Source organism: Thamnophis elegans, chromosome 1, assembly GCF_009769535.1.
Source record: "Thamnophis elegans isolate rThaEle1 chromosome 1, rThaEle1.pri, whole genome shotgun sequence".
Lineage (NCBI taxonomy): Eukaryota > Metazoa > Chordata > Lepidosauria > Squamata > Colubridae > Thamnophis > Thamnophis elegans.
Window position 1 is genome coordinate 84650094 of NC_045541.1, and position 26302 is coordinate 84676395.

The window sequence follows — 26302 nt, forward strand, 5'->3', positions numbered from 1 at the left end:
AAGGCACAAGAATCTCTATGCTTAATATATTATACTATGAAACCTGAATGCAATGGAACTTTAATACCACCATGCACACATAATAATACACAATACAATCAGTGCTATACACCAAATGGGATACAATGTTATGAACCAAAAGCGGTAGGACCTATAACAAGTAGCATCTATGTTTATGGCTATAAAGGAGGATCTAGTTTAAAACATCAATTTCTTACAGCACAAAGATTATCAGGGTACATAGCCCATAATGTTTCAAAGGGAATAGCACCCATTATTGTTTGTTTTGATACATGTTTAGCAATTGATATAGGGCAAGGAACAGGATCCGCGGGGGTAACCTGTGGAGGACAGTCGTGGGAACAATCATATATCCAAAACCATAGATATTTATTCACTCGCTCGACACTTTCAGCACATGGAGGCTATACCCAACCGAGTGTATATTGGTATACAAGTGGCTATGGACCTAATAATTTTGATCTTTCTATTACTCCAGTCACTACTGATTGTCAATCCCATCACTGCACGCCACTCTGCCTTTCTGCGCAGGTAGCAGGTACTTTAGGTACCCGATACTATCATTATGGTATTGGTATAGATAAAACAGGGAAGGATCCTTATGGATATATTATTGTAAAGACTGAAGCAACAAAATTAACAAATCAACCTGTAAAGTTTTTTTGGAGTTATGAGCAGGAGATTGCTAAACTTAACGATCTACCTACACCTCCAAAAGCAAAAAATATGTTTATTAATTTGGCTCAAGAAGTTGCTACAGAACTTATGTTAAAAAATTGTTTTGTATGTGGAGGAACCACTATGGGAGATCGCTGGCCATGGCATGTACAAGAAGCAAACTATACTGAAATAGCACAATGGAAAGGGAATTTCACCTTTAATAACAACTTCAATGAAACCTGGCAAGTTACCTCTCATATAATAGGTCACATATGTTATACTAGAAATAAAAATAATCAAAAACACAGAAATAAACCTATGGGATTTTTAAAATGTTCTAATGAATGGGAAAATAACACTTGGGTTTCACAAACTAATATGACCCAACCTGAAAACTCATTGCTAAAAGTAACTAAGTTAAAAGGACTTTCAGACCCTGAAAATGATACTATTGTGTGGAATTCACCTGATGGGTTATATTGGATATGTGGTAATTTTGCCTATAATATGTTACCCGCAGGTTGGTATGGGTCATGCATTTTGGGGGCAATTCAACCTTCTTTCTTCCTAATGCCTATAGAGAAAAAACAGAAATTGGGAGTCCCTGTATATGATACTCTTTTTATTCTCAACTTTTTTATTTTTCTTTAAAAAAAACAAACACAAATATGTCATCATTTGTCAATCATTAAGACATTGAAGTACAATTTTTTTTTTGTTGTGTGTATCCCTCCCTCCCTCCACCCCCCCACCCCCCCTCCTCCTTCCCCCCCCGACTTCCCAGAACCCGTACACGGTATGGATTTTTAACTAACACAGTCTAAAATCTATTGAGAAAAAAGAAATAAAGAAATTAATGACATTCTAGATTGACCTTAGCTTCTTCTTACTGAACTGACTTTTAACAGTTTAAATCATTTCTGATCTTAAGCATAGGCTAACTGGAATTTCTTAGTCCCGTATTTATTTTGTATATAGTCAATCCATTTTTTCCAGTCTCGTTTATATCTCTCATTTGAATGATCTTTGAGATATGCCGATATTTTAGCCATTTCAGCTAAGTTTGTTACTTTCAATGTCCATTCTTGGATTGTAGGCAAGTCTTCCTTCTTCCAATATTGCGCCACCAACAGTCTTGCTGCAGTTATCAGGTGCAGAGTCAAATTGGTCTCTACCACTGTAAAATCAGTACATATACCTAGTAAAAATAACTGAGGACTAAACTTTATCCTTCTTTTAAAAACATTTTGCATGACCCACCATATTTTTATCCAAAATGCCTTAACCTTTTGGCAGGTCCACCATATATGATAATATGTAGCATCGAGAGAACCACACCTCCAACATTTAGGCTGTACATTCGGATACATAGAAGCCAACTTTTTAGGATCTAAATGCCATCTATAGAACATCTTGTAAAAATTTTCTCTCAGATTTTGAGCTTGTGTAAATTTCACATTTCTTACCCAGATTCTTTCCCATGTATCCAACATTATTGGTTCCTCAATATTTTGAGCCCATTTTATCATACAATCTTTAACTAATTCTGTTTCCGAATCCATCTGTATTAATACATTATATATCCTCTTTATATGCATTAAGCTTTGATCTCTTATTTGTTTAAACAGATTATCCTCAACTTGAATAAAACCAATTTTTTGATCTATTTTCCACCTAGCCTGTAATTGCCCATACTGGAACCATGTTTGAACTACCTTCTCCTCTTTTAATACCTCTAAACATTTTAATTGTAATACCCCCCTTTCCGAGGTAAGAAGCTGTCTGTAAGTAATTCTGTCCTGTTTTTGTGCTGTATTCATATTTTCAATTGCGTGTCTAGGAATTGCCCACATGGGTATCTTGTCATTTAATTTATATTGATATTTCTTCCAGACCCGCAATAAAGCATTTCTTAAAATATGACTTTTAAAGGTCTTATCCAATTTTTTGTTGAATAACAGGTAAGCATGCCAACCAAATACCAGATCGTGTCCCTCAATGTTCAATATTCTATCATTAGTTAAATGAATCCAATCACTAATTACAGATAATGCCACTGCATCATAATATAGTTTTAAATTAGGTAGTTTCAATCCTCCTCTCTCACGTACATCTTGCATTATTTTCATCTTTACCCTCGGCTTCTTTCCTGCCCACACAAATTTGTTGATACCCTTCTGCCATTCTAAAAGGTTCGCATCTTTTTTAAGTATAGGTAACATTTGGAAGAGAAATAAAAATTTTGGTAAAATGTTCATTTTCACTGCCGCTATCCTACCCAGCAAAGATAAGTGCAATTTCTCCCATTTTTTCATCTCTGTCTGTATGCTATACCAAAGTGGTTCATAATTATGCTTATATAATTTCCCATTTGAAGTTAAAATGTTAACTCCAAGATATTTGACTTTTTTAACTACCTCACATCCTAGCATCACTCCTAATTCTTCCTTTTGTTTAATATTCATATTTATAGCTAATATTTTCGTTTTTCCTAAGTTTATTTTAAAGCCCGACACTTGACCATATTGATTAATCATATTCATTAAAACCATACTGGATTCCTGCGGTTGTTCCAATATTATGACCAAATCATCCGCAAAAGCGCGGACTCTATATTCTTGCTGCCTAATCTTGATCCCTTTTAAACCATCCAAGCCCCGTATTTTATTCAACAATACTTCCAAAGTTATAATAAACAATAATGGGGACAAAGGACAGCCCTGTCTTGTACCTTTTCCAATTTGAAAAGAGTCTGTCAGACTTCCATTGACTATGATTTGTGCTGTTTGCTGTTGGTATATTGCTTTAATTGACTGTAAAAAATTATCTCCTATCTGCATTTTTTGCAGTATCTTCAACAGAAATTGCCAATTAACTCGATCAAAGGCCTTCTCAGCATCCAAAAATATAAACGCAGCAGGGATCTGGTTGTTCTTTCCCAAATATTCTAATGCATTAATAATTAATCTAACATTACTTTTCATCTGTCTCCCTTGTATAAAACCTGTTTGGTCCGTATGTATCAATTGTTGAATGACCAACATTAACCTATTTGCTAATATTTTAGTAAAAATTTTATAATCTACATTCAGTAATGAAATGGGTCTATAATTTTTGGGTTGAGTAGTATCTTGATCTTCTTTGGGTATCAAAGATATAAACGCTGTCTTCCAAGATGGAGGGACTTTACCTTCCGTTTGAATCATATTAAATAATTCTCTAAGAGGTTCTACCATTTCTAACTGTAAGTTTTTGTAGTAAACCGCTGTCAAGCCATCTGTACCTGGTGCTTTCCCTGGCTTTAATTGCTTAATTACCTGCAGGATTTCCCCCGAGGTTATTGGTTGATTCAATTTTTGCCTGTGTTCTTCTCTAACTGAAGGTATTTTCTCCTTGTCTAAATATTTGTCTATGTCTAAACCATTAATTTTATCCCCTTTATACAGTTCTGTAAAAAATTCCCAGAAAGCCTTTTGAATCTCTTCCTGTTGGAACACCTCCTTCCCTCTGTAAATCAGTTTAGATATATTTCGAGTTTTCCTTTTTTTCCTAATCTGATAAGCTAACCATCTGCCAGGTTTGTTTGCATTACAAAAAGTATTGTGTTTTGCATATAATAAATTAGTAGCTACCTGGTCAGAGATCAACATGTCGAATTGAGATTTTAATATGTTAATAGCTTCCTTAACCTTTGTATCGTCTGGTTTCCTTGTTAACTCCAGCTCTTTTCTCTTAATTTCCTCTTCCAGTTCTGTTCGTTTTAACCCTTGCTTATTTCTATGTGTTTTATTTATATTCATCAAAACTCCTCTCATATACGCTTTGCTTGCATCCCATACAAATTCCATAGATGTACCCTTATTCATATTCAAAACAAAATATTCAGATAGTAATTTTTTACAATCATTAATATAGTTTTCATATCTAAATAAATTTTCATTCAGTTTCCAAAACCTTCTTGCCTGCACTACCCTTCCCAACTCCATCCAAACTGGGTTATGGTCCGAAAGGACTCTAGCTGCAATCTTTGTTTTCTTGACCCTAGAAAGCAAATCATTAGTGGTTAGAATAAAATCAATCCTTGAAAGGGATTGATGCCTGTCCGAGAAGAAAGTGAAGTCATATTCCTCTGCATTTCTTTCTCGCCAGATATCTCTCAATTCGAAATCATCCATAATGTCAAAGAAAGATTTGGGTAACTTTGCTCGCATCTTGGTATTTAGGCGGGAAATCTTCTTATCTCTCTTAGTGTCTATCACTCCATTCCAGTCACCCAATAGTATACAGGAACTATAGTCCCACTGTACTAATTTAGCATGAAGATTTCTATAGAATCTATCTTGCTGTTGATTGGGAGCATAAATTCCCAAAAGTAATGTCTTTTTCCCTTCTAAGATTAAGTCTAAAGCAATATATCTTCCGAAGGGATCTGCTTCTATTAATTCAGCTTTCATATCTTTTCTTAAGTATACAACTATACCATTCTTCTTTTCCATAGCAGAAGCTGCAAAATGTTGACCAAGTTTTGAGTTGATCAAATATTTATGATCAGTTGACTTGATATGAGTTTCTTGCAAACAAATTACATCGTTCTTAAACTGTTTAAGATAATGAAATATTTTCTTCCTCTTCTGTGGAGAGTTCAGTCCGTTGACATTCCATGTTAAAATCTTAGTTGTCATCTTTGGTTGGTTGAAGCATTTTTAGAGCTTCCTGCACGGCCTGTTTAACCTTAGGTCTAGCTCCTCCCACTGCTTCCAGATTTGTTGTTGTAGTTCCTTGATCGATGGCCGATGATTGTTGATGCTGTTGCTTCTTAGCTTGTTTCTCCATACGTCTAGTAGTCATGCGGCTAGGTCTTGGTTCCATAGCACCTTGCACTTCTAGAGAAGAGAGATGCTCCATCTTGTCTGGTGGTTGTATAGTTTGCTGTCTATCCTGTCCTTCTTGTGGTCTTTCTCTAGGTCCAGATGGTGCAGGGTGTCCGGCCTTCAATATATTATAATAAAAATCTCGGGCTTTCCATACAGAGTTGAGGCGGTACCTTTGCTTATCAAATGTAAATATGATGCCGAATGGTGCATCCCATCTATACTGTATCTGACGATTTCTGAGTTCTTCGACCAAAAAAGCGTAGTCTCTTCTGGCTCTTAACATTTGAGGTGGTATCTCTTTCAAAACAGCCAGGTCTTCACCGCCAATTTGAAGCTTAGTGTTATAAGACGCTTGCAGTACCATATTTCTGAACTCTCTTGTAGTAAAATATATAACGATGTCTCGAGGAAGCTGCTTCTGCTTTGCCAGCCAGGAGTTAACGCGGTAAGCTTTGTCAATTTGCCAGCCTTGGTTGGTCCCTGGTCTTCCCATCAGGCGGTCAAAAGCTTCCGATAGGATCTGTTTCAGGTTCTCCTGTTTCTCCTCACGCAGCCCCCTTACTCTTAATGTGAACTCCATTTGTCGGTACTGTATCATAATAATTTCTTTTTCAGCATTTTCCACTTTTTGTTCCACCACCTCTGTTTTCAATGTCAAGTTAGCATTGGCATCATTAAGAACCTCTAGAGTATCTTCCACTCCAGAAATATGTTCTGTTAATACAGTTACAAGACTCAGCATGTCATCTCTAATTTTATCAACCTTAGCCTCAAATTTCTCATACAACTCCTGTTTAAGTCCTTTTATTTCACTTTTAATTTCACTTTTAATTTCTTCTTTCATTTCTTTTATTTCCTCTTTTCCCTCCTCTCTATTATCTCTAAATTTATCTTCCATTTTAATTGTCTGTGCATTAAGAGCCTCGCTTAGATTACTCAGAAAAAATTCTTTCGTTAACACATCCCCAGCAGGGGGCGTAGGAAGCGGAGGCTGCAGCTTTGTGCCAGACACTGAGGATGTGCCCCTGGAAGTGGAGGGTGACGACTTCAAGTTAATATTTGGTTTTGAGGCCATTTCAAAATTTGTCTGCCTGCAGTTAATAAAACTCTATTGCCTAAATATGCAGCTTTAAGTAAAGAGGCTTTTATTTTGAAGTTTAAGGCTTGGCAAAAGTTTCAGTGAGTAAACATTGTAACAAGACCGTTCAACAGATTCGTCACCATTTAACTTCCAAATAAGCAAAGTTAATGAAGGAGTAAAATTCTTCTATTGTGAAACCAAAACATATGATAAGCTATCTCTTTTGTTTTGAATTCTTTTGAAGTCTTGTGAGAATTAGCAAAAAGTGTTCGTTATTACCGGAGAAACCAGCCTGCTCGGCGCCATTTTAAAAGCCTCTGAGTAAATAATTTTTCGGAGGAGAAAAAGAGAAGAAGCTAAAATGTTGATAAGCAATTATTGTCCTCGCAGTAAACGGATTCAGCTCGTGATAAGATTAAATCAAACAAAACTTAGAGCAGAGTGGGAGAGACCTACTTTGTCCTGCACAAGGCAGTTTGAAGTTCCCAGCACGGACAGCCGTTCTGCCTTGGGCTAGCCCCCCTTTCCTTGCAAGCACAAAAGCTGCAAAAATCGAAGAGCATTTGCCAGCAAAACAGTTTCTTCTTTCCCTCTTGCCTGAAGGATAAGAAAACCTGATAAGACGTCAGATGGAAGATCCTCTAAACAGGTACGTAGCCAGGAATTCGGAGGCAGCTGATTTTTTGCTGCCTTCACCAGTAGGCTCCTCCCAGGAAGTCCCCTGTATATGATACTCTTGAAAGACGAAAACGATCAATAGATCTCTCTAAAGGGATAAAAATAGGTAACTGGAAGGATGATGAGTGGCCCCCTGAGAGAATTATTGCATATTATGATCCTGCGACGTGGGCACAAGACGGGTCGTGGGGATATAGAACGCCAATATACATGATAAATCGCATTATTAGATTACAAGCTGTATTGGAGATAATTACAAATGAAACTGCATTGGCATTAACTAAGCTTGCAAAAGAAAGTGTATTGTCAAGAACTTATATTATGCAAAATCGTTTAGCCTTAGACTATTTGCTTGCTGCTGAAGGCGGAGTGTGTGGTAAATTTAATCTTAGTAATTGTTGTATACAAATTGATGATTCTGGAATTGTAATAGAAAAAATAACTCGAACTATGATACAAACTGCACATGTTCCTGTACAAACTTGGAAAGGCATATTGGACACTGATGGTTGGCTTGGAGGTATTTTTAACAATTGGAAGCAAGGATTATTTTTTATCGGAATGATATTTTTGGGATTAACTATGTTGCCATGCATAATACCATTATTGAGATCCACTATGCAAAGTATTGCGGACGCTGCTATCCAGAAGCATCACGCATTATTAATAAGTGTCAACACATCAGAATTAATAATTCCCGGATATCCAATGGAAGGGGGATTTGTGAGAAAGAAACAACCCATGGCAATTGCCTCCATTTAAAAAAAAATAAAAAAGGAGGAGATGTGGGAATCTACCCCATAATTGGCTGGGTGAAATTAGCTGGGATCAATAGGATAGGATAGAATATCTATCTGGATCAAAGAATCCCAGTGAACATTTTACCAAAGCCATGACAGCCCTGGGAAGATCAAGATAACAAGGTGTTGGAAATTCATCTTGAATGTTTATGTGAAAAGTATCTAAACATAAGCAACACAGAGATGAATTAGCCTTGCAAAGTTTAAACATCCTTTTGCCTGATAATTAAAAGCCGCCTCATGTAACAAGACTCCATATGCCTAGGCTGAAATGTAGCACTCTATGTGATTTACAATTTTATACCTCCTCATTTCCCCTTATCAAAGAGTACCTTTTGTCCCTCCTCCCTGCCTTTTCTGTCAGGATGTGATACTGTGAGAACCTTTAATCAAGAAGTGATTTGTAACATACTGTGAGATCCTTTGTTTGTACTAACTGCCGAAGATTTTGCTTCTTTGAACTTTCCTAATAAAAAGTGTTCTGGTTAAGCCAGAAACCACCATTTTCACCCAGCCTGCAGTGTGTGTGTGTCTCATTGCCAAAGCAGCCTAGGAATTAGAAATTCGTGGAGTGGTCCATCGGATTGGGAGAATGCTTGCATCCTCAATGCAAGCTCATTCTTTCACAACGTTACAACAAAAAATGATTTATGACCATTTTTCACAGTTGCAACCTTTGTTGCATCCCCATGATGCTGTGATCAAAATTCAGATGTTTGGCAACTAACATGAATTTATGACAGTTGCAGTGTCCTGAGGTCATGTGATCTCTTTTGTGACCTTCTGACAAGCAAAATCAATGGGGAAGCCAGATTCACCAGGTTACTAACTTATCAACTGCAGTGATTCACTTAACAATCGTGGCAAGAAAGGTCGTAAAATGGAGCAAAACTCACTTAACAAATATTTCACTTAACACCAGAAATTTTGGGCTCAATTGTGTTCATAAGTCAAGGACTTCCTGTCTAGTAGAATCATTATTGTTTTCTGGCTGGGGAATTCTGGGAGTTGAAGTCCACGCATCTTCAGGTGACCAAGGTTGAGAAACACTGATTCACATAATTCACACATTTCTTTATTTACTTTCCATTCTATTAGTTACTCCTGCTGCAGCTCAGATTCTTAAAATATTACCAACACATCTTTATAAATCTTTCATAAGTTAAAAATATAGACAAGAAGAAAAAAAAACTGAGAAATCTAATCCAGTGTGTTTCTAAATGTGTGTAAATGTGGGAAAGAGAAGGAATTTCCTTTGAAAATTGGCTTGTACTTTGGCTAAAGATGTTCTGTCCCTGGTCTTTTCTTCCATCCTAACCATTTTATTACAAAGCATATCATTGTAAAGTATAAAGTATAAAGTAATATTGTTTTGTAGAAAAGACACATTGTTCAAATACAAGATGTGAAGAGTACCATTATTTAGTAAGTAATTGGTAGCTTTTGTTTTCCTTTGTTCAACAATGTATTTCTGAAGAATTGAACCCTATCAACAACTCAAATGAAAAATGGAGATAACGGCATGCTTCAGAGTTTGTCAAGTATGAACCACTCAGAGTTAAAATTAGCTTTTGTAAAAAAAAAAAAATTAAACACCTTTTTCTGATACTTGGTTGTATAGTTGTCTCACAATGAGTATAAATCTACATATATGGTAAATCGTATGGTGATGAGGTGATGTGCCATCTCATTACCATACAAGGTGACATTTCAAAAATGACCAGAAAAGGACCTGAATCCATATAAAACACTCAACATTTCAGTGATTTTTTTCTGAATGAATAAATTTCTGCACAAAATAATCTAACAATTCATATATTGTAATTTCATATACTTCTTTTCAGATCCTCTACATTTACTTTATGGCAATGCATGGTTAACAACTGGCAACTCAAGGATACCATTCTAACAGGAAGTTATAAATTATGAAAGTGTTGGGTAAATAAAATGGAATTTATTTTCTTCACTTAAACTAAACATGGGAGACCAAAAACTGGTAATTCATAATTTCAATTTTGAAGGTAACCCAGATAGTTGAGAGTATTTGAACTGTTGTTACCTCAATGCCAAGTTCCATCAGTAGACAGGGAAAGCTTCCAGATGCTTCATGTTTAAAGTCTTCAGAATTGCTTATTACAATTCATATGCCATTGGCAATGGATACCTCTTAAGCAAATGTATGTACTTGTGCAAAAGGCAAGGGCATGCAGATATGTTCAATGAGTACTTACATATACATGAAATGCTTACTAGGCTCTTAACTTTTTAGTTAAAGGTTAAGGTTCCCCCACATGTGCATGCTAGTCATTTCTGGCTCTAGGGGCAGTGCTCATCTCCGTTTCTAAGCCAAAGAGCCAGTGCTGTCTGAAGACGTCTCCATGGTCATGTGGCTGGCATGACTAAACACCGAAGGCATACAGAGCACTGTTACCTTCCCATCAAAGTGGTCCCTATTTTTCTACTTGATTTTTTAACGTGCTAGGTTGGCAGAAGCTGGGACAACTAACAGGAGCTAACTCTGTTACTCAGCACTAGGGATTCAAACCGCTGAACTGGCGACCTTCTGATTGACAAGCTCAGCATCTTAGTCACTGAGCCACCATATCCCTATCTTTTAGCTACTTTTGCTTAAAAATAATTTGATATTGAAATGCTGCTAAACTACCGTATTTTTCAGACTATAAATGCACCTTTTCCCCCCTAAAAGAGGGTGAAAATTTGGGTGCGCCTTATGCACTGAATGTAGCCCCACCCACCCAACAGCCCCAATCTTTTGGACTCTGCCTCCCAGCAATTTACCTCTTTGCAGCAAATGGGGGCTTGCAAGACTTCAATAGGCTATAGCAATCCCTGCAGCCTAAAACAGCTGATGATCGGGAGAAATTGAAGTGAAATTTGCTGTTTGCTCCACAAGGCAAATTTCTGGGAGGCAGAAGCAGATTTTTTTTCTTGTGCTAATAAGGTTGTTTGCTGCAAGGAGATAAGTCAACAACTATAAATGCCTATAGAATGTTCAAATTATTAGACTTATTTTTTTAAAGACTGCTTTATTATTCTAGACAATTTAACAAAATGAAGAAGCTTTTTTAAAAAAATGTTTGATCTGAAGAGGCCCAGTGCTATTGTTTTAAAAAGTGCTATTCTTTTAAATAGCACAGAATAACTATACTTCCAGAAAGCACATAAATTTTAACAGCATCTGTACAAGTATAGTCTGAAATATAACACTACAAACAGTGTATATTGTCTATGCTGTTTGTTGCAAGGAGGCAAATTGCTGGGAGGCAGAGGCAGAGGCAGATATTTTTCCCTTGTTTTCCTCCTTTGGAGCTTCTTATACTCCGAAAAAATATGGTATATATCTTTAATATCATATTTATTTTCAAAATAATGTATCCACAGTATACTTCATAGCTTCTTCTAAATGTAGGTTGGTTGCAGTTCATGTTTGAGTATGCACCCATTTGCTCAGGAAATAAAGGAGAAAAAGAAAGTTGGTTAAGTGGTGACTAACTGGAGGGATTTAACTATAGAGTAGGAACGAGATGTTCATGCAACTTTGTATTTCTGGGAGGAAAGCTGGGCCAGAAATAAGGTGGAAATAATCTCAGGAATACGTATGACCACATATAAACTATGACAGGAACAATTAATCTAATACCACAGATAGTATAGGCAAAATTTTGTTGCTGCATCCTCTCTCTTGGATCTTATGCATAGCATCACATTCTTTTATGACCAAAATGAAGGGAAACTTTATAAAGGAATCATCCTACACAGCAGGATTATATGTGGTCTTTAGAATCTGCAGGTACAAACTTGCATCCCAATGAACGAGCTATTCCCAGCTATTAAACTAAATGGCAAGTTTCATATTGATTTCCCTGGAGTAATATTTGCAACATTAACCCAGCCCATCTGCTGAAAAATAAACCTGAAGAATTGTTTTAAAATCTATCATCAGCGCTAACATATTTGTGAAAAACTCCACTGGATAATCAATGCCAGCCATTAACACACCCCAAACGACATCTAAAAAGCCACATACAACAGGCCCTATAAATATCACACACAGAACAACACACACTCTGCTAGGGAGAAGTACCCTGAAGATGGGCTCCAGCACGACTCCAAAAGCTCATAAATCAAAACCTCTGGTCCCAGTGACCAGCCCAGACTGGATCCTGCAATCAATATTTGCCATTGGTGAACTTTTAGGTTGCATGACACGTGTGTTAGTAATCTGCTAAGGACAGCACATTGTTTTTACAGACTCAAGAGATGGAGGTGATACCTTTTCCAGCTGTTGGATTCCTTCTTCCACACAACATACTGAGGCCACCGTCCGGAGTATTTGAGGATATAGGCATCTGAAGCAATCTTGACGGCAGATTTTAAGCAAGGCAACAATACCTCCTTCCTACAAGAAAAAAAATATCAGTAAATAAGCTGCAATAAGACTACAAGTTAAGAAGAAGAAAAATAGTTCAATAGAAGAAGCCATGTTCTAGAATCAGGTCCCAGTATAGTCCCTGTGTGCTCCAGCATCTCTACCAAAATGCCCCAACAGGCTTTCTAATTGCCTTTTTTTAAAAGCATTTTAATTAAAAATAAAGGTCACGGTATTCTGCGAAACAAAGAAACATCCTCATGCATAATTTTTATTTCCAGGAATGTTGCTGGACTCCAGGTAAACCCCAGAGGCATTTTTAGAAAATAAAATGGTGGTTGGCTCTGACTCAGTACTTGTTTGGCAGTGTGCCTCAAGTTCAGGGGGAAAAAATAGTAATAGAAAGCAACTAAGAGATTATATGAAGTGATGGAGAATAACTTCACTGCTTTGCTAAATAAGTATTTTGTTATTGGTTGCGTCTATTACAGTAGCCATAGAATGGTCTCCAAATTCCAAATGTATGGATTAATCAAAAAGAAAAGGTTGCTGAAGGAGAAACTAGACAACCATTTATCACAAATGTTTTAAGGGGGGATTGATGCAGTGTTTTAAATGGTTCCTTCCAATGGGGGGTTCCGGATCCCGTCGCAAGCGATACGCTGTGCACTGGGCTGGGCGTCCTAGTTGGGCATGCGCGCTGTGCACACATGCACACACCACTGCCCTGTGACACCCAGCTGCTCGGCGGAGGATGTGCAGGAGCCACACGCTGTGTGTATGTACGCGATTGGCCTGTCGCATTATAAACAGCTATGGAATGTGGGCAGGTGGGCCAAATGAGCCACTGTACCAGTACGGTGACTGCTGCTCCCGGCTACTACCGGTACAGCTGTACCGGGCTGTACTGCCCAGAACCCACTGCTAGTTCCTTCCAACTCTATCATTTTATAATTGTCCTTTTAGTAGTTCCTGGTAAACACCTATTACAATCACAGGAAGTAAACCATGAAAGCTAGCCATGCAGGCAAACTGCTTAACATTGCCCAGGCTAATTCTTTATATAGTGACTACCTACATAGACCCAGTTCACAATTTGTTCAGCAATTAGATTTACATTTGTTAAAAAATATGTGCTCCTTAAAGTTTGCATCTTGCTGCAGTGGAAACATAGCTGCTTATCTCATCATAATCTCAAAATAAAATTAAACAGTTTGTAGTAGCTTGAATGTCTCTAAATTGATGCTAAAACTGAATGCTCTCTAGAGGACATTGTTTTATTAGTTCTCAAGAAAAGGAAACAACAGAGAGAGAGGAGAGAGGGGGTAGGGGGAGGAGTTTCCCAGCTGGGTTTGTGCCTAAGGCAGGACTAGAATTTACTGCCTCCAGGTTTCTAATCTGGTGTTTTAACCATTAAACCAATTGGTTGTCTTCATTCCTTTATTCCACCAATGAAATCTTTGTGCCTCCTTGCCAAATGGTGGCACATTTATCCATTCCAAACTCCATTGCAATATTTTGGCTGTGCATACAGCACTGAGCAGTGATTCCATTTTAGGTGTTTTGCCATATAGCTTCAGGTCATTCATGTAAAGGAAGTGTTTTTTCCTTGCAGATGGTTTTGATGTTAGGTAGTCAGTGGCTAAGATGCTAAGCTTGTAAATCAGAAAGGTCGGCAGTTCAGCGGTTTGAATCCCTAGTGCCATATAACTGAGTAAATTCCTATTGCTTATCCCAGCTTCTGCCAACCTAGCAGTTCGAAAGCATGTAAAAATGCAAGTAGAAAAATAGGAACCATCTTTGGTGGGAAGGTAACAGTGTTTCGTGCACCTTCGGCATTTAGTCATGCCAGTCACATGACCATAGAGACATCTTTGGACAGCACTGGCTCTTTGGCTTTGAAACTACCCCCTAGAATCAGAAACAACTAGCACATATGTGTGAGGGGAACCTTTACCGTTACCTTTTAGTCATGGCCTAACTTGGTCAGTATTGCTGATAGAGGAATCAATGCAGTGACAGACAGCAGTGGTGAGAGTGGGTGTCCTTGAAAGATTCCTCTCTTGATATTAACTGCTCCCAGTTTATCATCATTGACCAACACCTATGGTTTTCATTCAAACCAAACTTCTGATGTTTCTATTGATTCCTGTTATTTATAGGCACTTGATTATCTAATCATGTAAAAGGGAGTTGACTGGATTCTTATAATCAATGCAAACTACATTCAGGTTGGTCTTCTTTTTCTTGCAGTTTTCCAAAATCACCTTTTTAATTAGAAACTGGGCTTTTGCTTCTCTGCTGATCTGATCCTTTATTTCATTATTATTTTACAATCTAGTTTATAACACTGATGTTTCCAGATAGTCTCTCATTCAAAAACTAATTAGATCCGATCCATTCTAAGCTCCAAGCCAATCTCTGGCAATATATAATTCTGAAGGTTCAATATAAGAACTGGCTAGTGTAGAAATAATCTTAAATCTGCTTAGCCCTACAGAAAGTTTATTACCGACTAGATGGGAATTATTTGCAGATAAATGTAATTAGGATTTTGACCTAAATGGTTTTCAGTTTTGTAAAATAATCCTCTTTCATTTGTAGCATATGGCTACAAAGGAATTCAGAAAGCTTTATTGGCACAGATACAACCAAAAATGTGAATGAAATTCTATTGATTTCTGGAATTAATACCACAAGCAAAGACTTTATTTTCAAATCACTCACTCACTGCAGTTGGGCGCTATATGCAACAGCAAAAGAACATCGATTGCTATGAACATTGTCACATATAAAAATAGCTTGATGCTTCTTTTTATGCCACTTTTAATCTTGAAAAATGGAAACAATAGATTATTTATTCAGAGCCTTCAGTCAACCGCTATTCCTGATGACTATGTAGACAAATGATTTGGAGATTTTTCAGAAGTGCCACTGCCTTCTTCCTAGGTCTGAGGGAGAGTCACTGGCCTCCAGCTGGCTTTGTGCCTACAAACTTAAGTCTTTTGGTTTCTGGCCTGGGGCCTTTAACCAAACTGCTTCTCTATTATTTATTAGGATAATTTATAACTTGCCCTTTTAGAATAAAAATCTTCCCAAAGGAGCTTTAAAACAATGAGCATTGAAGACTCCATTTGCCAGGAGAGACATTATTTTTAATAACTTTCTATTCTGGGAGAAAGTAAATATCTGAGTAACCAGCTCATCATCTTTGGAAAGTGAGAGGGCACCATACTGCATTGGCACTGCAAACCATGCTCTAGGCCATAGTAGAACTGCACTTATTTACTTACTTACTTACTTACTTACTTACTTACTTACTTACTTACTTACTTACTTACTTACTTACTTCTGATCTTCCTCCACCAAGAAAAAGTCTGAAGATTTCAAACAAACATTTGTTTGGCAAATAAAGAGGCTTGAATAACTATATTTGTGATAATTTTGAGAGTAGAAGCCCTTTCAGATTTACTACATACAGCCAAGTTCATAATTTTAATTTTGTTCCATCATGCTTAAAAGAGATAAACTCTTCATTCATGAGTAGGAAGTAAGGATAAACATAATTGCTTTATCCCTCTCCATCAGCATCCTCACTGTTTTTTACATGTAGAAAATAACTTAAGTGCATAATCCTCTTACAATCATCATAATGTTGGAAAGCTGGCATAAACCACTAAAGGGTTGTCATCCCTGCTGTTTTTACTTCTTTTTGCAAAATAAAAAAATGAAACAGTTGCTGGTGTTTTAATACTTCTCTATTATAGCCTAAGGATATATTTTTCCCCCCTTTCAATTTCAAAGTAGCTCAAGTTAAATTCAGTCTGAAATCTTGACCTTGGTATTTGCTAATTATGGTAGATTAGATTTTTGTTACAGAAATTGGCTAGTATTTACTAAGTATGTAAAAAGTTGAGATTGCAATTTTTGTATTTTACTGTGCTGAAAAAAGTTGGAAGTCAATGCTTTTGTTTTCCTTGTCCCCTTCTTTCTACACTCCTTTTTTACCTTCCCATTTCCTTACCACCTTAATTTTCTCGAGAGAAGGCAAATATACGTGTCCCAGGATAATGTTGCAGAATCCAATCTGGGTCAGTCACTGGGAGGAAAGGTTTTTTCTTCTGAGCTTTCAGACTCATGCTGAAGAGAAGCACACACTCTGCTAAGGAGAATTTCCCTGAAGATGAGCTTCAGCACAAGTCCGAAAGCTCGAAACACAAAACTTCTGCTCCCGGTGACCAACCCTTTATTGCAACCTTTATTTTCATTTATATTTTATTTATTTATTATTAGTTTGTCAAACATGTACAGGATAGCAGGCATAAGTCTGAACATGGACATAAACAAAGGACATGAATACAAGTAAATGGGGACAGTAGGACAGGGACGGTAGGCACGCTGGTGCGCTTTATGCACGCCCCCCCCCCCCTTACAGACCTCTTAGGAATGGGGTGAGGTCCACGGTAGAAAGTTTAAGGTTGAAGCTGTGGGGTTTGAGGATGTAATAATGGAGTCAGGTAGAGCATTCTAGGCATTGACCACTCTGTTGCTGAAGTCGTATTTTCTGCAATCGAGTTTGGAGCGGTTTACCTTGAGATTGCATCAATTGTTTGCCCATGTATTATGGTGGTTGAAGCTGAAGTAATCGTTAACAGGTAGGACATTATAGCAGACAATTTGGTGTACTATGCTTAGGTCCGACCACAGGAGGCATAGTTCCAGGTTGTCCAAGCCCAAAATTTTGAGCCTGGTAGCATAAGGGATTCTATTGTGAGCAGAGGAGGTAGTGGAGTATTCTTCTCGTGAAATACCTCTGGGCCTGTTCGATCATATTAATGTTTGATATACGGTGTGGATTCCAGGCAGATGAGCTGTATTCGAGAATTGGTCTGGCAAAGGTTTTGTATGCCCTAGTTAGCAGTACAATGTTGCCAGAGAAGACACTTCGGACTTCTTTTCTGGCAGCCCGGGCACATTGTAGTATTTTAAATTATTATCTTAATTAAAAAATTTAAAAAATATCAAATTTAATCTGAGTTTACAAACTGCCACGCTCTTCTGAATCTCACATTTCCAATACTGTATAAATCAAATGACAAATTTAAGGGCAGTAGGTTATGTGGACATACAGTTTAAAGATGAGAAGAAGCTGAACCTTTTCATAAACCTAAGACAAAATTTATTGGGAAAAATAAATTGCTTAACATTTTAAAGACTTTTTGTTCTCAGATTTTAAATGGTTTTGCTGGAAAAGCAGGCATAATAAAAAGGATTTCTAACTAGCAGACTAAGAAGGATTTTGATGGTGACCTATTCAATTTCTTTTATTAAATGCCATTGATTTTCACACTATTACCTGTAATAATAGACAAATAAATTTATTTGTGACTCTCTGAGAAATAAAATAAGTAAATTTCATTTATTTAAAATCTATATTTGATCAGACATGTTTGGTGAGGAAAATGTCTAGATATATAGGCATTCATAAGGCCAGTTTTGACTTTAAAAAATCAATGATTTTGGGAAAAGAATTGTTGGTGATATAAATCATATCCTAAATGTTAGATCGGTGGAAGAATCAAGCAGAGGCGTCTGAGGTAACTGTAAGTCAAACTGCTTTATTACAGGCAAGAATGAATACAGATGGTAGACCGGCACCTCTCCTCCGTCTGACAGCTTTTTATATGGAGCTGTCAGACGGATGAGCCAATAGCCTCACATATGACAGCCCGGCAACTCGCAGGTGCGCCTGATTGGTTAAGGCATGCCTGGCTGCTGCCGAGCTATCATTCGTAAGTCCGAGGACTTACTAGGCTATAACACACCTTCCCCCCCCCCCAGCGATGTGCATGCGTCAGAGATGGCGCAGGCGTAGTCGCGTAAGTAGGCGGGGGATAGGATGGGAGGGGTCGGCCTATCACCGGCCAGAAGCCCAAGGAGAGGCTTGTGGTCAGTGTAGAGTGTAAAGTGCCGACCATAGAGATAGTCGTGGAACTTTTTAACCCCGGACACCGCAGCCAGAGCCTCCTTGTCAATCTGGCTGTAGTTCCTCTCGGCAGAGGAAAGTGTCTGGGAGTAAAAAGCTATGGGGGCTTCTGAGCCGTTGGGAAGGACATGGCTCAGAACCGCCCCCAAACCCACGAGGGAGGCGTCACACGCCAAAGTCAGGGGCAGCTTGTCACGCCTGATTGGTTAAGGCGCGCCTGGCTGCTGCCGAGCTGTCATTCGTAAGTCCGAGGACTTACTAGGTATAACACTAAAAAAAACATTGTGAGTATTAGAGAGTACTTTGATCTTACCTGAAATAAAAGCTAAATAAATTTAACAAAGAATTTAGAAGATAAGAATCCATTCTTAACTTTTATCATTTGTGATCTCAAAGTTTTTGCCCATTTTGTTATATTATATTGTTTCCTTAAAATGAGCTAATATGTAAAGAATTAGTAAAGAATGAGTACTTCTATAATGCAGTACAAGTGCTAAGGAACAAAACAGCAGTGACTTTTAGCAGGTCTTTGAGTCAACAACTTTAAATTCTCTTCTTTCTTTGGGGAGCTAACTTCTTTTTTCAGTTCAGCTTTTCCACTAGAACTTCTCTCATTTTAGACTGTTTTTATTGAACACATGCTTCTATCATGCCTGATTCATATAAAATAAGAGAGAAATCTTAGATATGCAATGCAAAGTCACATTAAAAATATTACAACTTCTGTACCCTGAATGAGCTTTGATCCTTCCACTCAGACAGAATTGTTTTTTCAATGTTTTCCACAAGTCTACAAAAAGGAGTAATAGCATTAGCCTACATTATGTTGAGTGTCAATTTGGTGTAGTAGTGAAAGGGACCGGGCGAAAAACTAGGAGACTATGAATTCTAGTCCTGTCTTAGACATGAAATAAAATAGGTGTCTATGAGCCAGTCAGTCTTTCTCGGCCCCAAGAAGTAAATGGCAATCTAGGTGTTGCTAAGCAAACTGTACGGACAAGTCCACATGGTCACTAGGATTCAAAACTGACTTAAAGGCACACATATACATACAAAGGTAGTGAGAATTATGGAGAAATAGTGCTAAAATCTGAAATGCTAAGCATCGTTATGGAGATGATGCTTCTTGCATTATAATTGTCAGTACACTCAAATCTATTCACCATTAACTGTTTGTCCTGCCAGGAAGGGAACATGTAGTAAAATTAGAGCTATGTTTGGGTGCAATATTTCTCCTTTTATCTAGTCTACATGTTCCCTACAACAGTGGTGGATTTCTACTGGTTCTGATCAGTTCTGCCGAACCGGTAGCTCTGATTGCAAGCCAAGAGCGAATCGATTCTCTGTTTCCATGAAAGTGGGCCCGTCCTCCTGCCCCCGGGTTACACTGACTGTTATTTCTGCTTCCGAAGCCCAGCTGAACAGTGGCAGCAGATTGAATTGCCACTCCTCAGCTAGTAACCTTGCTCCTTTCCTTGTTTGCATTGCGGAAGTTCAATTTTTGCTAAAGTGCAAAGTGCGCATGAAGCGAACCAGTTGTTCAGCTGGTACCCACCCCTGCCCTATAAATATGAGGGGAGGTGTATTTTGTCCCACAGTCTCATAATCACTGCTGGAGAATGAAAGTATGGAGAGATGGGGAATGTACATGTTGAGATAAAATGACACCCAATGCGGTAATACTGTATTTTTCGGAGTATAAGATACACCTTTTTCCCTCAAAAAAGAGGCTGAAAATCTGGATGCGTCTTATACACTGAATACAGCATTTTTTGTCTCCCAAAACTCCACCCTCTTCACCAAAATGGCCGTGGATAGCCTTTAGAAGGCTTTCAGAGAGCTCCTAGGGGCTGAAATGAGCGAAAAACGGTCCTTTTTTTGCCAACCCCCAGCCTCCAGCAGCACTCTATAAGCTTCCTAAAGGCTATCCATGCCCTCTTTTTTTTGACAAAAATGGGCTCGTTTTCATGAAAAACAGGACATTTATTGCTCGTCCCCTGCAGGAGCACTCTACAAGCCTCCTAAGGGCTATTCTTGCCCTTTGGGGGGTGGGGGGTGGTGGACCCATTTTCACAAAAAACTTGGCATTATTGGGAGGTTTGCAGAGCACAAAAACTTTTTTTTATTTTCCTCTTCAAAACCTTGCTGCGTCTTATAATCTGGTGCATCTTATACTCCGAAAAATATGGTAATTCTTAAATTTTAAGAACAATAGCCTATGATGTTGCTTATTTTCTCTGGAAAGAAACATCTACATTTTAATGTTTGGAGGAGAGAGACAAAACATTACAATAGGAGGCCACCCACATCTGGAGCTCAACACAAATAGTTCTTCTAGAATCATCCCAAGGGTAACTTGCCTTTGCAATGATGCGACACAAATGGGATCCTTCTTGAGTAAGGCTGAATAAGTTGCTTACAGCTGATTCTACAGAGTAGAGGTTATCTGATGAATGTATTTCTTTCACCAAGTTCTGTGTAACAAACCAAGAACAGAAAGAAATAATTGTAAAAAGTTGCTCTTTGGGTATTTGGAGAACTGACATTCCGACTGGAAAGAAAAATACTACTGTTCCTCAGGTACTATATTCAGAGTACGACCTTTCATAGAAAAATAACTTTATTAGGACACAAATATCTGAAAAGGCATGGAGTATATTCCAGAATTCAAAATAATTTGGATAATGTCAAAGGTATTTATCATTAAATATTCCTTAGCTCTGTAAATGTGCCAGACCCATTACATAGCTCTATTGAAGTGAATCTTTACTATTCTTTTTCTTCTCTTGTCCTTCCTTCTCCCCCAATATTCCAAGGTTACTCATCATTGGTGTTCTTAGTAATCATTAGGTTAGCTTCTCAGGACAAAGGTAAGTAGCACTTTTCTCCGTTAATCAAAGCTGGGGAGTTTTCTGCTCTAGCCCCAGACTGTGAAACTGGAAAACTCCTTTGGGTGGGAAAACAGAAGAAAATATTCTCCTTTTTCTGTGTTCTCCTTTTCTTCTTCTCTAAGAGGGACCCCTTATTAGAAAATATTGCTGAGCTTCCTCATCCTCTATGGTTCCCCATCAATGCTCTCTGTACTGGTTCCCAAGACAATTCAATGCCTGGGATATTTCAAAGGACAGTCTGGGATAAAACTACTTGTTGCCTCACTATCTTATAACTTTGTGTTTCTTCTTTCTCCTTTTGTTTCTTTCTTGCTTTCTTCTAACAGACTTTTCCTTCCTCTCTCACAACCGTCACTTTTTTTTCTAAACAGCCATTACTATTATGCCTTTTGAGTTACAAGTGTCAGGTCCCTTCTTTTTTCTAACTACCTGAAGACTGTGTAAGACCTGAAGAAGAGACCTTTGTGGCCCCAACCAGACTCCAACAAAGTCAGAACAAAAAGAAGGGGGGAGAAAATCATTTTGGAATTGTTCAGCATGTGAGGAGTGAACAAACCTCACTCCTTACTAGCACTGATTATGTGTTACCTCCTTTGGATAATGAAACATTGGGGGGGGGGGAATCTCAACCAAGCTCAGAGAGCACCAAGTATCCCTCCATGTTAAAAGATTGTACAGTATAATAAAATATCTGCAAGAGAATAATCAAGCGCAAAGAGCACCAAGAACCCTTCATTTAAACCCTGAGTTGCAAATATTATCCTCTAAGAGCTATGGTGGTGTAGTGGTTAGGATGCAGTATTACAGGTTGACTCTGCCCGCAGCCAGGAGTTCAATCCTGACCAGCTCAAGGTTGACTCGACCTTCCATTCTTTCAAGGTTGGTAAAATGAGGAGCTAGATTGTTGGGGGCAATATCCTGACACTCCGCTAAGCGATATATAAGTGCTATTGCTAAGAGCTATTATTATTATTCAGAATTATTGCCAAGAAAATAGCATGGCTGTATCACTAGGAGTTAACCTGCATGAAAAGGAGATTTTACTTTTATGTGACAGTTTAACGAAAGCATTTTCTATGCTCCTGTATTTACTCTAACATTTGACTTACAGAACAGTTTTCTATTGATACTGTAGAGTAGGCTTCTGTTAGAAAGACAAGCATGGCATGATTGCGATTGATGCCCCAGAATGTTTATATTCCCAGTCTTAGCATTCTCCTAGTATGAAAGACATTAGCTACATCTCTAGAGACAACAAAATACTTCAGGATATCTTAAGAGATATAAATAGAAGTACTGCCAAAATATGTTTTTACTACCGAAAAGAAAAACTTACTAACCTTTATTTCATGTGTTAGAGCTAGTTCTATCAATTGGGCAAAATACTGTGCCACTGTGGTTAGCGCATCATTAATACAAGATTTCATTGATTTTAATATTTGTTCATCTTCAATCTGTATGCACCTAGAAGGAAATGTTTAAAACAAGATGCCAAAGTATCAGTCCAGTGGCCCTGTAATTTATAATCCAAGATCTATTCAAGATGCAACATCCAAGAGCAGCTCTATAGCATCAATATAAATGCAAATTAAAACTCATAATTGATATGATTGCTTCAGTTTGTGAATCACCAATATATCAATCTGTAGCCTAGGGATTCCCCAGTCTTTTCTATTAAATACACACTTTTCTGCAAAATAGATATTGAATCCCTACCACAACATTAGCTATTAATCCAAAGAGGAGACTTATGTTAATTAGACCTGGTAGAAGTCAGGTTTTCTCTGCAAGTGGAAGAGGCTTACTGGTTTCAAATCTATCATAATAATATAGCTCTTAGACCCTTTAAGGATGTCCACAATTTTTAATATAGGTTTGCTAAGGTAAAAGTACAAGAATTAATAATGTTTAATATTACCTTTCAGTAACTGTTGTAAGCTCTGAGCATTTTTCGACTAGCATTTTTTCATACTGAAAAAGATAGGAATAGAACTGCATTAACTTATTTGAAAAAGAATCAAAGTATGAGCTTTATTTTCAGGTACACATGATTAACTCAACCCCAGATCATGGGAGTAACATGGATAAGCAAAATATAAATCTTAAGAAATATGGACAATGGCAGGATGGGTTCAGAATGGAGGATAGTCCTTTTATTCTGGGAGGGGGGACGGAGATATCAAAGGCTCTGAAGAAACATAAATGCCTTCCAGGTTCATTCTATGTGAGGTTCTATTTTTCCTTTCCCTTTTGATATCAAATAACGATGAGGAATGAACTGTGTGGGCTGTCTTTCATTCTCCCACATCTAATCCTGTTTTAGAATATTGATTGGGGTGAGGAGGAGGGGTTAACTTGTTTGTGGTCTCTAAAATCAAAGTTCCGATATTCAGAAGCATCAACTGCACCTAGAAATTATGCCTACAGACAACTGAGAGGAATTTTTTTTCTTTTTCTTTCTTTCTTTTCTTGTCTTTTTTTTTGCAGGTAGTTAGAGAGGAATTACCTGATTGATAAATTCATGAAATACCCATTCTTCTGAAAAGTACTCAGAGCAGCTAATTAAAATAAACAAAACCAAAATTCCATTAAAAACAAGTTTTAAGATACTCATTTGAAATCCAGAATAGTTTAGCATCTCCAGCCTGATGTTCTGGATCACAGTACCCACAACTCCTCTGTCAATATTAGAATCACATTGCTATGTAAATACAAGATGTTATTTTTTCTAGTATTCCTGATATCCATCCTGTTCATAAACATATAGGAGATTGATCTGGATTGGGATCACAGCTAATCCTATTTCTTTTTTTAAAAAACCATACACTCAATGGCCTGCACTTTTTCATTCTGAAATTCTACTGAGTAATCCTATTGAAATGAGCAGGTAAGTGGAAAGATAGCAAAGACTGAATTGGGGTTTCCTGTTCTTATATTTGGCAATCTTACTTTAGAACAGAAAGGATTAGCAACCATGTAAGAAAAGTAGGATGTGTTATGGCAGAATAACACATTTTATACTTTGCAAACTTTGCATCCAGAGTTAAAGCAAAAAGGAATTGTAGCATAAAAAGGAAGGCTGTAGACCCAATATAAAAGACTATGATTTACTGTACATATAGAAAATTCCAGGTTTATTTCTTGGCATCTCCAGCTGAATGGTTCAAGCAACAGATTATGGTAAAGTCCTTTGAACCAAGTTCCTGATGAGTAGATGACGATCAAAGCATGCAAACTGAGCTAGCTTTTTAAAAAAAATCTAATTTGATTTCATTTCTAAGACCTCACCCTCACCAACTTACTCTGAGTGATTTACAAGAAGATTAAGGTCATCAGTATAAGGAAAAAACTCAAAATTCTCTAGCAATAAAAGTACCATGTCAGACACAAATGGCAATAGTTATTATGTTCATAGAATCTGACCTGGTAGAAAGCTGCTTCAGAAGCTTCCTACCAAAATAATGGTTCTGACATTATTATATATTGAACATTATGCACCCAATAAACACCAACACATTATTTCCAGTTCCATGGAGTTCTAGACTTCCTTGTTTTTAAAAGTAGTTTTTTTATGTTTATCTAGACTGTTAAGTAATAGTTTCATAATACTACTAGTTCCTACATTGCCTTTACCTGGTGCATTTCTTCCCAAGAATTCCTTGTGAGTATATTATATTCATTGATCATTGATCGGACATGACAATTGACTCGTACTGTCATGCTGTGCACCCTCTGCCATCTATTCTTTTCCAGCTTTTGAACAATCCTGGTCAGCTCAGTACTTATAATCCAAGCTCTTTTCAGCAACAACTGCAAGTTGTCACCAGCACTATGTTGTGCTGATGAAATAGGAAATTCACCGTGTGCATCTTCTTCTAAACTGATTGGCTTAGACTGAAGAATACACATGCATTCACTATCAGTCATGAGCTTCAAGTCTTCCATCCAGCGTTGGACTGAGTCCATCTGAATTAAATGCATACTAAAAGGGGGGAAAAAAGAAAAGAAAAACTTTTAGCAAAATAATATTTAGCAAATATTATTTGAACAATTATATTTCTATTATACTGTATTTGAGGGAAAGAGCAGCATGGTATGGTTCTTCTTACTAAATCTACTGTATTTGTGTTTCAGATAAGACATACGGTTACCTACCTATAGAAATAAATTAGGTGGATATTTGGTACAATCTATTCCATCAATAATTATGAAAGCATGTGCAGAAAGCCTTGATCTGATTTTTATATGCATGGATACGAAGTTCCAGAAAGTTCCAGGGCAACTCTCTTTTGAGGACATAACTCTGGAATTTCAACCAAACTTGGTACAAGATAACTTACCTTCTGGGAACAAATAGTGTGGGGCTAAGACACCTCTAAAACCCCTTGGAGTGTCTGTTCTGTTAAGATACACCCTGTTGTGTCTTAAAATGGCTTCTACTGTACTGCCGTAAAATGGCTTCTACTGTGCAGCGCAATGGAGTGCTACGGTAATGGCTTCACAGTACTCTACAAGGGAGCTCCCTCTGATAAAGGGGGAAAATCCAACATTAGAAATTGTGGCAATGTTCATGGAAGGAGGGTTGGGATAAATAAATACCTGGGCAGCACCGGATTATCAGCTAGTAGGACATAAATACAGTAGTGAGTGAATCTCACAGATTCATTCCAGATCATTTAGTCCCCAAATATTTGAGGACTGTTCTATTCAATTTGCTGAACAGAAGTGAGTATATATTACAATGAGTTAACATGTAGAATTTTTTTATTTTTTATTCTATTTTTGTTTGTATTCATTTATAAAATTATATTTATATAATCCTTCATTTCTGCTTCATCGTAGCATTCACCCTCATCTGTCACTACCCCCAGAGTAATAGGAATAGATCCACTGGATTTTGAAATCCTGATAACCTATTTTA

General features: G+C 37.5%; 1 protein-coding gene across 1 annotated transcript in view; it reads right to left on the reverse strand.

Moving 5' to 3' along the window:
- Positions 1 to 26057, reverse strand: part of INSC (INSC spindle orientation adaptor protein) — an 85687-nt gene extending 59630 nt beyond the window's left edge. The window contains 6 exon segments of the mRNA XM_032212882.1: positions 12409 to 12534; positions 20851 to 20964; positions 22722 to 22845; positions 23300 to 23352; positions 25015 to 25363; positions 25981 to 26057. Of these exon segments, the coding sequence (XP_032068773.1) occupies positions 12409 to 12534; positions 20851 to 20964; positions 22722 to 22845; positions 23300 to 23352; positions 25015 to 25363; positions 25981 to 26057 (843 nt within the window).
- Positions 26058 to 26302: the final 245 nt, after the last annotated feature.